Genomic DNA, 14,081 nt, shown 5'->3' on the forward strand with positions numbered 1-14,081 from the left:
TTGTCCTCCTCCTTCTCCTCATCCTCACCCTCCACCACCATATCACCAGGGTGACCGTGGTCCCTGATGCAACAACCACATAATTTTTTTTGAAGGGTGTTTATGATGCCCTTAAAAAATTTTTTTTATACAGTATGTTCATGTATACCCCCAGGGGTAAATGTTTGTCAGCCCATACACTTAATGCATGGATATTACAAGTATAGGAGACCCACTCCTTTCTAATGGGAACATTTTTTTGAGGCCCTCCTCCACGTCTCTTCCAAGGGGCATTGTAGTGCCTCCAAATTTTTGGCATCCGTTGCTTCACTGCATAGGGAAACACTATAGGAGATCCACTTCCTAATGGAAACATTTTTTTCATGAGTCCCTCTGACCTCTAAGTCTTTTCCAAGGGGCATTGGAGTTCCTCCAAATTTTTGGCAGCCCTTGCATTCACAGCATCGGAAAACACTATAGGAGACCCACTTCCTAATAATGGGAACATTGTTTTCAGGAGGCCCTCTGACCTCTACATCTCTTCCAATGGGCATTGGAGTTCCTCCAAATTTTTGGCAGCCCTTGCATTCACTGCATAGGAAAACACTATGGGAGACCCACTTCCTAATATTTGGAACATTGTTTTCAGGAGGCCCGCTGACGTCTACATCTTTTCCAGTTGGCATTGGTGTTCCTCCAAATTTTTGGCAGCTGTTGCTTCACTGCATAGGCAAGCACTATGGGAGACCCACTTCCTAATTATAGGAATATTGTTTTCATGAGGCCCTCCTCTACGTCTCTTCCAAGGAGCATTGGCGCTCCTCCAAATTTTTGGCAGACGTTGCTTCACTGCATAAGCAAACACTATGGGAGACCCACTTCCTAATAATGGGAACATTTTTTTCATGAGGCCCTCCTCTACGTCACTTCAAAGGAGCATTGGAGTGCCTCTAACTTTTTGGCATCCCTTGCATTCACTGCATTGGAAAACACTATGGAAGACCCACTTCCTAATAATGGGAACACTGTTTTCAGGAGGCCCGCTGACCTCTACGTCTCTTCAAAGGGGCATTGGAGTGCCTTAAAATTTTTGGCAGCCGTTGCTTCACTGCATAGGCAAACACTATGGGAGACCCACTTCCTAATAATGGGAAGATTTTTTTCAGGAGGCCCTCCTCTACGTCTCTTCCAAGGGGCATTGTAGTAGGTAAAATTTGTTGGCAGCCCTTGCATTCACTGCATAGGCAAACAGTATGGGAGACCCACTTCCTAATAATTGGAACATTGTTTTCAGGAGGCCCTCCTGTATGTCTCTTCAAAGGGGTATTGTGGTGTGTCCAAATTTTGCACAGCCCTGCCACTCACTGCATACGTAATAACAGTATTGGAGACCCACTGTTTAATAATGGGAACAACAAAGCATAGCCGGCTGATGGCTCTCTAAGAATAGTAAAGGCTGCCTGATGGCCCTATAAAAATAGGCTTTGTGACTTTCAGAGTCTCTCCTTCATAAATGAAACAAGATGTGTCTGATGTGTCACACACCACATGGCCAGATAAAGTTGTAAAATGTTAAAATGACACTTCCCAGTGAATGCATTTGTCTTGGTTGAAAGCAATACTAAAGTTCAAAAACACATCAAAAAAGCTACATGTGAACATAGCCCAAGGTATGGAGGAGCATTTTTGTTTTTTGCTTATTTATTTTGCCTTGTATACAAGTCATTATCCTGGAAAGGATGTTCCTTAACATATTTCCCAGGAAAATCCATTTTGGTTTCGTTTTTGAATGTTTTATTGTGAGTCTGTAAAAGTGGCGTAAGACTCTGACAACATTGCTCACAGCAGTGACCTGGGAGTCAGAAATACTTCCAGGGGTCTTCCCCATGCTGTTCCCATGTCATTTGAGCACCGTTCCCATAGATTTCCGCAATTTCTAGCCCCTCTGCAGACCACCGGGGGACCGCCGGAAAAATGCTCGAGTTTCCCATAGACTTACATTGGGCTTGTTGCTTGGGTCGAGCATCTGAGCATTCCAATTTTCTCGACCCGAGCAACCGAGCATTTTAGTGCTCGCCCATCACTAATTACAATGTATAAATACATGAGTGGGTAGTAAAGAGATCTTTCTAATCATCTTTTCACACCTAGCACAGTGACACGGACAATTGGGCATCCTTTATGGGAAAAAGGTTTAATTGTTATCACAAACACAGAATGTTTACTGTAAGAGCAGTGAGATTTTGTGAGATTTTGTAATTCACTGCAATGTAATGTTGTAATGGTTGATTCACTGCTAAAATTCAAGAATGCTCTGGAAGCCTTTCTTGAATAATATAATATTACAGGTTATGGGTACTAGATTCTACGATGGGATGTTGATCCAAGGAACTAGTCTGATTGCATATGTGGAATCGGGAAGGAATTTTCACCCTAATCTGGAGCCATTAGTGTCTGCCTTTGGGTTTTTCCTTCCTCTGGATCAACATGTTTAGATACAAGTTGAATTTAATTTGTTAAAGTGAACCTGTCAGCAAGATTTTGCTCAGTAAACTACAGACATTGTCATGTTGGCGCTGTTATTCTTAATTAAAATGATAATTTGGTTGATTAAATCCATCTTGTGGGTGTTATTTAATCTGACTTGTAGTTTTCGGTTAATAAGATTTTCGTGCTTAGCAAAAAATGGGCTTTGGGATGTAGAAATGTGCTTGGAGTTATTATAGGCAAATTCTGCTGTTGGTAAATAGTCCACACAGTCATCATATAGGTAAGAAATAAAACAGCCCAGGTATTGTTCAAGAGTTTATTATTATTATGCATTTTTATAGCGCCATTTATTCCATGGCGCTTTACATGTGAAAAGGGGGCAAATATAGACAAATACAATAAACATGAGCAAAAAACAAGGCACTAACAGGTACAGAAGGAGGGAGGACCCTGCCCGCGAGGGCTCACTGTCTGCAGGGGATTGGTGAGGATACACTAGGAGAGGGTAGAGCTGGTCGTGCATCGGTTCAGTAGGTTGAGGATCTGTAGGCTGTAGGCTGTAGGCTTGTCGGAAGAGGTGAGTCTTCAGGTTCTTTTTGAAGATTTCTATGGTAGGCGAGAGTCTGATGTGTTGGGGTAGAGAGTTGCAGAGTATGGGGGAAGCATGGGAGAAGTCTTGGATGCGGTTGTGGGAAGAAGAGATAAGAGGGGAGAAGAGAAGGAGATCTTGTAAGGATCAAAGGGTGCGTGTAGGTATGTACCGGGAGACCATGTCACAAACGTATGGAGGAGACTGGTTGTGGATGGCTTTATATGTCTTAGTAAGGGTTTTGAACTGGAGTCTCTGGACGATAGGAAGCCAGTAAAGGGCTTGGCATAGGGGAGAGGCTGGGGAATAGCGGAGAGACAGGTAGATTATTCGGGCAGCAGAATGTAGGATGGATTGGAGTGGTGCGAGAGTGCTAGAGGGGAGGCCATAGAGTAGGAGGTTGCAGTAGTCAAGGCGGGAGTTGATAAGAGAGTGTACTAGTGTTTTTGTGGTTTCAATGTCAAGGAATGCACGGATCCGGGAAATATTTTTGAGTTTGAGGAGGAGGAGGCAAGGGCTTGGATATGTGGCTTGAAAGAGAGTGCAGAGTTGAGGATCACCCCGAGGCACTGAGCATGTGGGACTGGAGAAAGTGAGCAGCCATTGACATTGATGGATAGGTCTGGTGGAGGGGTAGAGTGAGATGGGGGAAAGATGATGAATTCTGTTTTGTCCATATTCCGTTTTAGAAAGCGAGCAGAAAAGAAGGCCGACGGAGCGTGCGTTCCATAGTGCTCCAGGTAAGGGGAGTGGGGGCTGGATGAATGGATATGAGGTTATCATGGTTGGGAAAATGTGTAGAGGATCGTGGCGGGGGTTAGAAATGAGTGTGGGGATGTGTTGAGGAGGGCCAGGATTTGGGGATTCGTCACCAGCGATGAGGAGTAGCAGACAGAGCGTTAGAAGGTGGGAGCTGGATAGGAAATGATGGGGCCGTGTGTGTCTGGAGAAAGAGGATTGTATGTGGAGGAACAGCTGTGAAACTGGAAGTGGTTGAATGAGTCCTAGAGAAGTAGATCATGGTGTCTTGTTCCATGCACATATTACACAGAAAGAAACATATTTTCACATCCTTCCTTCAATTAGGCCACCAAAAAGAAGGAAGCAGTAGTTCTTGCGCTTTCCTGACTCCAGGGTTTCCTACAAGCTTGGAATCATGGACAAGTTTGAGGAATTCAAGTCGAGCAGATTCTGGGACTTATATTTTATGGTTCTGCATCCTAAACCCTTAAAAGAAAGATCAATATCTTTAGAAGGATGGTTAAGAAAAGTAATTTTTTTGTATCCATCTTTAATCTTTGTTAAAAATTCTTTGGAGTCCAGTATTTCCAAACATTTTTTGGAGTTACAATGGTAAAATCAGTGTTAGATCTCTCCTGAGGTTTAGTGAATATTGTGTACAGAGCATCAGCCTTGCCTTTTCTTGAACCAGGCTGATAAGAAATTATAAAGTTAAACCTGGAGAAAAATAAGGTCCATCGTGCTTGTCTTGCAAACAAACTTAGCTGTACAGATGAATTCTATATTTTTGAGGTCAGTAGGGACAGTCAATGGATGAGTGGCACCTTCCAAAAGATGTCTCCATTCAGAGAAGGCGACTTTAATAGCTAAGAGTTCTTTATTTCCAATGTCATAATTCTTTTCTGCAGATGATATGGTATGAGAAAGGAATACACATGGATGAAGATTCATCTTGTCCCGAACTCGCTGTGATAAAACGGCTCCCACTGCAGTGTCTGAGGCGTCTATTTTGACAACAAACGGCAGGATTTGGATGGACTAGTAATGGTGCTGACTAGGGTTGAGCGAAACGGATCGTTCATTTTCATAAGTCGCCGACTTTTGGTAAAGTCGGCGTCTCATGAAACCCGACCCGATCCCTGTGTGGGGTCGGCCATGCGGTACGCGATCTTGGCGCCAAAGTCGTGTTTCGTATGACGCGTTTAGCGCCATTTTTACAGCCAATGAAGGAGCGTGGGCAGAGTGATGACATAGGGGTTAGGGCGTGCACGCCTATCATCATTTTATTGCTTGTGCGAGAGAGAGAGAGAGAGAGAGAAAAAAAAAATATCCCCATTGACGTGCATAGGGTTTCGTGTTCCGGCCGATCCTCGACTTTGCGCAGTAATCGGCCGATTTCGCCCGACTCGACTTTTCCAACAGTCGGATTTCTTGAAACATGATTCGACCCTAAAAAAGTCAAGGTCGCTCAACCCTAGTGCTGACATAAAAAGAGCCTTTTGGGACCAGGAAAACACTTTAGTTTTCTTTGTGAGTGAAGTAATTGGTAAAACTATTTTTTGAAAGTTTTTAATAAATCTTCTGTAGAAATTAGCAAATTCTATACAACGCTGGACGTCTTTTAGATTTATTTGGGTAGGGTAGTCTGCTACCGCTTTGATTTTCCTGGGATCCATGCTCAGACCTTCTGGGGAGATGATATATCCCAGAATTGAGTCCTGGTTTGTTAAAATTTACATTTTTCGAGTTTAATAGAGCTGATTCTCCTGTAGACGTTTCATGACTAACTGGACATTCCTGCGATTCTACTCTAAGGCATCTGAAAATATAAGAATGTAATTGAGATAAACAACAAGAAATCGATCCAAGAAATCTCGAAAAACATCATTATGAATGAACTAGATGGTGGCCCGATTCTAACGTATCGGGTATTCTAGAATATGTAGGTAGTATATAGCACAGGCTACGTACTATATTGCACAGTGACGTAGTATATAACACAACCGACGTAGTATATAACATAGCTACGTAGTATATAATAGAGCTACGTGGTATGTAACACAGCGTACGTAGTATATAGCAGAGCTACGTAGTATATAACATAGCCACGTAGTGTATTGCACAGCTACGTAGTATATAGCAGAGCCACGTAGTATATAGCAGAGCCACGTAGTATATAACATAGCCGCGTAGTATATTGTAGAGCCACGTAGTATATTGCACAGGCACGTATTATATAACAGTCACATAGTGTATTGCACAGCTACGTAGTGTATTGCACAGGCACGTAGTATATTGGTCAGCCACGTAGTATATAGCAGAGCCACGTAGTATATAACATAGCCACGTAGTATATTGTAGAGCCACGTAGTATATTGCACAGGCACGTAGTATATTGCACAGCCACGTAGTATATAACACAGTCACGTAGTGTATTGCAAAGCAACGTAGTGTATTGCACAGCTATGTAGTATATTGGTCAGCGACGTATTATATAGCAGAGCCACGTAGTATATAACATAGCCTCATAGTATATTGTAGAGGCACGCACTATATTGCATAGCTATGTAGTATATTGCACAGCCACGTAGTATATAACAGAGCCACGTAGTATATTGCACAGTCGACGTAGTATATAACAGAACTGACACAGCCACATAGTATATTGCACAGCTACGTAGTATATAACACAGAGCACGTAGTATATTGCAAAGCCACGTAGTATATTGGACAGTCATGTTGTATATTGCACAGTCACGTTGTATATTGCCCAGCTACATAGTATTTAGCACAGAGATGTAGTATATAACAGAGCCCACGCAGTATGTAACACAGCTCACGTAGTATATAGCAATGTGGGCACAATATGCGTGGTTAAAAAAGACTTAAAATAAAAAATAAACATATACTCACCTTCCGAAGGCCCCTTAAAGTCCTGGTGCCTGTGTGTGGTGCACGCGGCAGCTTCCGGTACCAGGGTTGGTATGAGCGCAGGACCTGTGATGACGTCGCGGTCACATGACCATGACGTCATGGCAGGTCCTTCTCGCATAGCATCCTTGGCACCGGAACCTGCCGCTTGCACTGCCGAGGACAGCATGCGACGTCAGAAGGTGAGAATAACCTTTTTTTTTTATTATTATTATTTGTAACATTAGATCTTTTTACTATTGATGCTGCATACGCAGCATCAATAGTAAAAAGTTGGTCACACAATGTTAATAGCTGCGTTAACGGAGTTCGTTACACCGCGGCATAACGCGGTCCGTTAACGCTGCCACTAACCCTGTGTGAGGGCTGACTGGAGGGGATTATGGAGCGGGCACTCACTGCGGGGAGGAAGGAGTGGCCATTTTGCCGCCGGACTGTGCCCGTCGCTGATTGGTCGTGGCTGTTTTGCCGCGACCAATCAGCGACTTGGGATTTCCGTTACAGACAAACAGACATAAAGACGGAAGTGACCCTTAGACAATTATATAGTAGATTAATGAAGTGCTGAAATGTAGAAGGGGCATTGCCAAGTCCAAAAGGCATAATCAGAAATTCAATATGTCCGTATCTAGTTCTAAAGGCGGTTTTCCACTCGTTTCCAGGGTGACTTTGTATGAGATTATAAGCCCCTCTTCGATCGAGTTTGATAAAAATCTTGGTAGAACACAGTCTCTCCAGCAACTCAGGAATTAAGAGGAGTGGGTAGCGATTTTTTTTAAATTATAATATTATGTATTTCATTGTTATCAATACATGGCCACAGGGTTGGGTCCTTCTTTTGTACAAAAATACTAGGGTGCTCCAGCTGGCGAAGAAGAAGAAGAAGGTTGAATGAAGCCTTTCTCAAAATTTTCATTTAAGAATTCGTTTAGTACTTTCTATTCTGGTTCAGAAAGATTATAAATTTGCCCACATGGAATGGCTGCTCCAGGAAGCAATTCAATGGGACAGTTGTAAGAACAATGAAGGGGCAGTTGATCGCCTTTCTTTTTACTGCAGACCTCACTGAACTGTTTGTACCGAGGTTGTAGTTCATCATAATTCTGATGAGAAATCTCAGATATTTGCATTTGTTTGAAAACAGATAAATTAGCAATGCAATTGTTCTTACAGTATTCAGAGGGAAAGGGAATGGTCCTCGATTCCTAGTTGATAGACGGGTTATGGATTGAAAACCAGGGAATTCCTAGAATAAATGGAAATTTGGGAGAGGAAATAAGATGGAACCTAACAGCTCCATGATGATTTGGTTCAATACAGATTTCAAGTTCAATTGTCTTGTGAGTAACAGGTCCAGAAGATAAAGGTGATCAATCAATAGTTTCCATATCGATTGGCATGGATTTAGTCCTACTTGCTATGTTATTATCAGGTATAAATTGTAAGTTCATAAAATTTCCTTCTGCTCCAGTGTCTATCATGGCAGAGCATTGTATTTAATGGTTCCAAATTATGACCTGTATGTGAATGACAAAATTAAACGATGGTGATTGCTTTTTGCCTTTATCCTGTATTGCAGATGCGATGGTTTGCGTAACAGGATCTGGCCATTCATAAAGGTCTAAATCATTTCAGTCTTCTATGTGTGAAAGCTATGGTCCTTTTTATAGGACAGTTGATGGCAAAATGTCCAGATCCCCCACAATAGAGGCATACATTTTCTGTACGTCTACTCTCCTTCTCTACTGCAGAGACAGGTTTACGGATTACATCAATTTGCATAGGTGCACGCACACTTTCCATTTCCTGTTGTGCTTTAATGCTGATTAAGTAAAGGAGTAGTTAGGGGTGTTTCCAAATGCTTGCAGTCTTTCCTTTCTTCATTCTGTGAGTCTCTGATCAATTTGGATGTATAATTGAATAAAGTCCTCTAAATTGTCAGGGGTCTCGACCCTTGCAAGGTCATCCTTAATTAACTCTGATAATCCTCGTCGAAATTGACTCCTCTGCCACACAGCAGTAGAATTCGAAGGTATATTCAGCTACAGAGCGACGCCCTTGATGTAGGTTATGCAACTTGGTTTCAGCTGTAGCACAACGATTTGGGTCATCAAACACTTGATCCATAGCTGTGATGATGAAGGTAGCTAAGTAATTTAGGAGTTCGGGATTCTTTTCCACATAAGGTGAAGCCCATGCAACAGCTTCATCAGTCAGGAGGTTAATGATGAAAAGAACCTTTTTCCTATCACTGGTAAATGAAATGGAGAAGGTTGCATCAGGAAATAGATAAGACATTCATTAAGGAATCCACGATAATTATAACGATCCCCACAGAACTTTGCGTGCAGTGGCATGTGTGCGTTTGATTCCGTGCCATAGTTGCGCAAATCCAGAAGTTGCCTCTGGAACTCAATAATTTCCTTTTGCTGACCCAACACCTGTGTCTGCAACTTAAAAAATGTTTCTTGGTATGTGGTACCAAAAAAAGTTTGACAACTTGTTGCCTTAGTTGGGCTGCAAGAGACTCCATTTTATGTTCAAAATTATTTTGTTATGGGCTGACCTGAGTTGGAGTAGTGAAATTGCAACCAGTAGGGGCAGCAACGGCAGGTAGCATCATCAGGTTATAGATAAAGGTCGGTACACAGCAGCAGTGTAGTTGAGAGGCTAAGCAGTAATTGAAGTCAGGATATAGCCAGAGGGGTCAGTACATGGAGCAGCAGTAGGATTTTGAGGATAAGCAACAGGTGGAAAGACGCTAGACTAAAGGCTGGGAGCTCAATAATCTCACAAGAAAGGAAGTGCTGTGCCAGATTTAAGTAAGTTCTCAATCAGGAGATCACAGGGTTGAACCAGTCAGGAACTTGGGGTGGAGATAATCAAGAACTCAGGATGGAGTCAATCAGGAACCACCCAGGTACTAGTATCTGGTGCATAAGAGCTGCTGGGTTTGAATCCTGAATATGTAAGCAGAGTGCCACATAAAGACCTCACACACACAGCCCGCCCCCAAGCACCAGAATCTCATTAACTGAAACTGCAAATACAGATTAAGGCCATGTGCACACGTTCAGGATTTTTCGCGTTTTTTTCCCGTTTTTTCGCTATAAAAACGTGATAAAAACGCGAAAAAAACGCTAACCTATACCACCTGTTATTTACAGTGTATTCCGCATTTTTTGTGCAAATATTGCGATTTTTTCCGCGAAAAAAATCGCATCGCGGAAAAAAAAGCAACATGTTCATTAAAAATGCGGAATTGCGGGGATTCCGCACACCTAGGAGTCCATTGATCTGCTTACTTCCCGCACGGGGCTGTGCACACCATGCGGGAAGTAAGCAGATTATGTGCGGTTGGTACCCAGGGTGGCGGAGAGGAGACTCTCCTCCACGGACTGGGCACCATATAAGTGGTAAAAAAAAAAGAATTAAAATAAAAAATAGTGATATACTCACCTTCGATGTCTTCCCGCCTCTCAGCTGCATGCTGCCGCTTCGGTTCCTGTAGCTGGTGTGCGGTGAAGGACCTGCGATGACGTCACGGTCCTGTGATTGGTCGAGACCGGTCATGTGACCGCTCACGTGACCGCGACGTCATGGAAGGTCCTGCGCGCACACACCATCTATACGGAACGGACGCCGCTGAGGTCTGCAGGTGAGTATAAGCATTTTTTTAATTTTTTTTCATTATTTTTAAACATTCTATCTTTTACTATAGATGCTGCATAAGCAGCATCTATAGTAAAAAGTTGGTCACACTTATCAAACACTATGTTTGACAAGTGTGACCAACCTGTCAGTCAGTTTTCCAAGCGATGCTACAGATCGCTTGGAAAACTTTAGCATTCTGCAAGCTAATTACGCTTGCAGAATGCTAAAAAAAACGCGAAAAAAACGGAAAAAAAACGCAAAAAAAAAAATGCGGATTTCTTGCAGAAAATTTCCGGTTTTCTTCAGGAAATTTCTGCAAGAAATCCGGACGTGTGCACATACCCTAAACAACAACCACATGACGGATTTCATCAACCCAGGTATCATTTTAATCAATAGAACGGCACCAACTTGACAGTGTCCGTGGTTTACTGAGCAAAATCCTGTGGACAGGTTCCGTTTAAGACTACCTTCAACCTTAAAAACTATGAAACTATGAAATGTAGTGTGGAAGCACAGATTTATTAAAGAGAATGTTTTGTCTGAAAAAATGTCATTTTTTTAACTTGTTTCCTTTTTTATTATTATTATTTAATGTCTTGTTTAGAAAAAATAAGTTTTACTTTTGAGTTCTTAGCAAGTATGTCCCTTAATCAACAGTGATCACCTCAGCACACCTAAGGCTATGTGCACACGTTGCAGATTTGGGTGCAGAATTTTCTGCACAAAATCTGCATCACCTGGCAGAATCCGCAGCTGCGTTTTTGATGCGTTTTTTGCGCGGTTTTGATGCGTTTTTTTGCGCGGATTTTCTGCAGTTTCTACCACTGCGGATTTCTATTAATGGAGGGGTGCAGAAACGCTGCAGAAACGCACAAAAGAAATGACATGCACTTCTTTGAAATCTGCAGCGTTTCTGCGCGGATTTTTCTGCAACATGTGCACAGCTTTTTTTTTTTTACATTGATTTACATTGTACTGTAAATCACAGTGCAGATCTGCAGCGTTTCTGCAGCAGAAAAAAACGCTGCAGATCTGCACTAAATCTGCACTAAATCTGCATTGTGTGCACACAGCCTAAGTGTCATCAGTGTATTTCTTTAACACAGCAGTGACATCCCCAGAGTTCATCCGTAGACAAAAGGTGCATCCAGTTCCCTGTTAAACAGTGACAGAAAGTCATTCTTTAAAGAGGACCAGCAATAAGGTCAAAAGTTACCATTTTTTGCTTTTATTTTATTCCTACTGCTTCTGTATTTTTTTTTTACAATCCATTATGTAATTCCATGCATATGGGCCTATTTAGTTATTGCTAATTTGTATGGCCTTTACAAGGGGGCTTGGCTGATGGAGTCTCTGGTGACGTGTCTGAAGGCATTATTACCTTGTGAAAAATTCCATAAAAATTAACAGTAAACAAAAAGCCTCTGGAACCATATTCCAAATTTAAAATACTTGGGAGCTATAGAAATAAAACAAGACCAAAGCTGGCCACTTTAAACCTGATTTTAAGTGATAGTGAATGTCTTCCAGGTTTTTGCATTACACCATTTCAATTTTAATTTTGTTTTCGTTTACAGAAAGACTGGCCAGAAATTCCCTTGGCAGAAGAACCTCTTCATAAAGAGCTGGTACCAGTTCCTAGATACTCATTGGAAATGATTCACAAAGAGTTTATAATGTGTGCCCCCTTCTGTGAAAGTGCGTTTGCGGATGTGGAGTCTAAAATTGATAAGAACATGGCATTTCTGAATAATTATGCCTCCCAGATGTTATGTTTACCAGCTTTGGATAATGATCAAGATTCTTCAACAAAAGGTAAATTTGTTGTTATTTTTATTTTATTTTTACACTGATTATTTCTTGCATGTTACACAATTCTGTATGTTACTCTGCATCTAAGGCTGGAGTCACACTTGCCATATAAAAAATCGGTCCGATTTTGACAGCCGAGAATCGCACAAATGTTCCCTGAAGAGTGATCCGTATGTAATCCGATTTCCTCGCATCTAGTAACAGTGTGACATCTGTATGGCATCCGTATGCAATGCGATTTTAACATGAGCTTTTACATACAGTAGTTCTCTCTATGTAAAACTCATGTTAAAATCGCATTGTAAAACACAACTGTAAACATTGTTTTAATACCAAATAATTAAAAAAAAAAAAAATAATAATAATAAATATATATATATATTACACACATAAAATGGGGAGTGGACAGTGTGGGAAAATGAACTGTCACTTTCCCATGCTCAAGAGTTCACCTCGGGTCAGGCTGGGAGGCTGCGCTGACGTCACTGATGCTGATGCTGGCATCTTCTCATTCATTCCCCAGTATTGACACCTCTCCATTACTAAGCCAGGCTTAATGTCACCTTACAATACAAAGGTGAAATTAACCCCTTATTACCCCATATGCCACCGTTACAGGGCAGTTGGAAGAGAGAAGTCCCTCTCTAGGCTATTAATATCTGCCCTCAGTCATTGGCTTTCCCTCTCTGGCGCAGAAAATTGCGCGGGAGCCCACGCCAGTTTTTTCAGTGAAAACATTACTTTATTAAATACATACAGGTCCCAAACAGGTTTACCCACACATACTACTAACAGTATTAGACACTGACATCTATAAATCTAACTGTTCTGCAATGGTTTACTGTATGTAAACCATGTCTCCTATAATGTCGGCTTTTGCAATGATTGTACAGAAATATAAAGATATATATGTGTGTAAAAAAAAAAAAGTGAAACAACTGAAATTATGTCTTATATTCTAGCTTCTTCAAAGTAGCCACCTTTTGCTTTTATGACTGCTTTGCACACTCTTGGCATTCTCTTGATGAGCTTCAAGAGGTAGTCACCGGGAATAGTCTTCCAACAATCTTGAAGAAGTTCTCAGAGATGCTTAGCACTTGTTGGCCCTTTTGCCTTCACTCTGCAGTCCAGCTCACCCCAAACCATCTCGATTGGGTTCAGGTCTGGTGACTGTGGAGGCCAGGTCATCTGGCGTAGCACCCCATCACTCTCCTTCTTGGTCAAATAGCCCTTACACAGCCTGGAGGTGTGTTTGTGGTCATTGTCCTGTTGAAAAATAAATGATGGTCCAACTAAACGCAAACCGGATGGAATAGCATGCCACTGCAAGATGATGTGGTAGCCATGCTGGTTCAGTATGCCTTCAATTTTGAATGAATCCCCAACAGTGTCACCAGCAAAGCACCCCCACACCATCACACCTCCTCCTCCATGCTTCACAGTGGGAACCAGGCATGTAGAGTTCATCCATTCACCTTTTCTGTGTCGCACAAAGACACGGTGGTTGGAACCAAAGATCTCAAATTTGGACTCATCAGACCAAAGCACAGATTTCCACTGGTCTAATGTCCATTCCTTGTGTTCTTTAGCCCAAACAAGTCTCTTCTGCTTGTTGCCTGTCCTTAGCATTGGTTTCCTAGCAGCTATTTTACCATGATGGCACAAAGTCTCCTCTTAACAGTTGTTGTAGAGATGTGTCTGCTGCTAGAACTCTGTGTGGCATTGACCTGGTCTCTAATCTGAGCTGCTGTTAACCTGCGATTTCTGAGGCTGGTGACTCGGCTAAACTTATCCTCAAAAGCAGAGTTGACTCTTGGTCTTCCTTTCCTGGGGCGGTCCTCATGTGAGCCAGTTTCTTTGTAGCGCTTGATGGTTTTTGCCA

At 42.0% G+C, this 14,081-nt stretch overlaps 1 protein-coding gene across 1 annotated transcript in view; it reads left to right on the forward strand.

Moving 5' to 3' along the window:
• Window positions 1-14,081, forward strand: part of FAM227B (family with sequence similarity 227 member B) — a 1,130,503-nt gene that overhangs the window by 38,766 nt on the left and 1,077,656 nt on the right. Inside the window, exons 4-5 of the mRNA XM_077262735.1 lie at window positions 3,748-3,798; window positions 11,965-12,202. Coding sequence (XP_077118850.1) covers window positions 3,748-3,798; window positions 11,965-12,202 — 289 coding nt within the window. The remainder of the gene's footprint in view (window positions 1-3,747; window positions 3,799-11,964; window positions 12,203-14,081) is intronic.

Source organism: Ranitomeya variabilis, chromosome 5, assembly GCF_051348905.1.
Source record: "Ranitomeya variabilis isolate aRanVar5 chromosome 5, aRanVar5.hap1, whole genome shotgun sequence".
NCBI lineage: Eukaryota > Metazoa > Chordata > Amphibia > Anura > Dendrobatidae > Ranitomeya > Ranitomeya variabilis.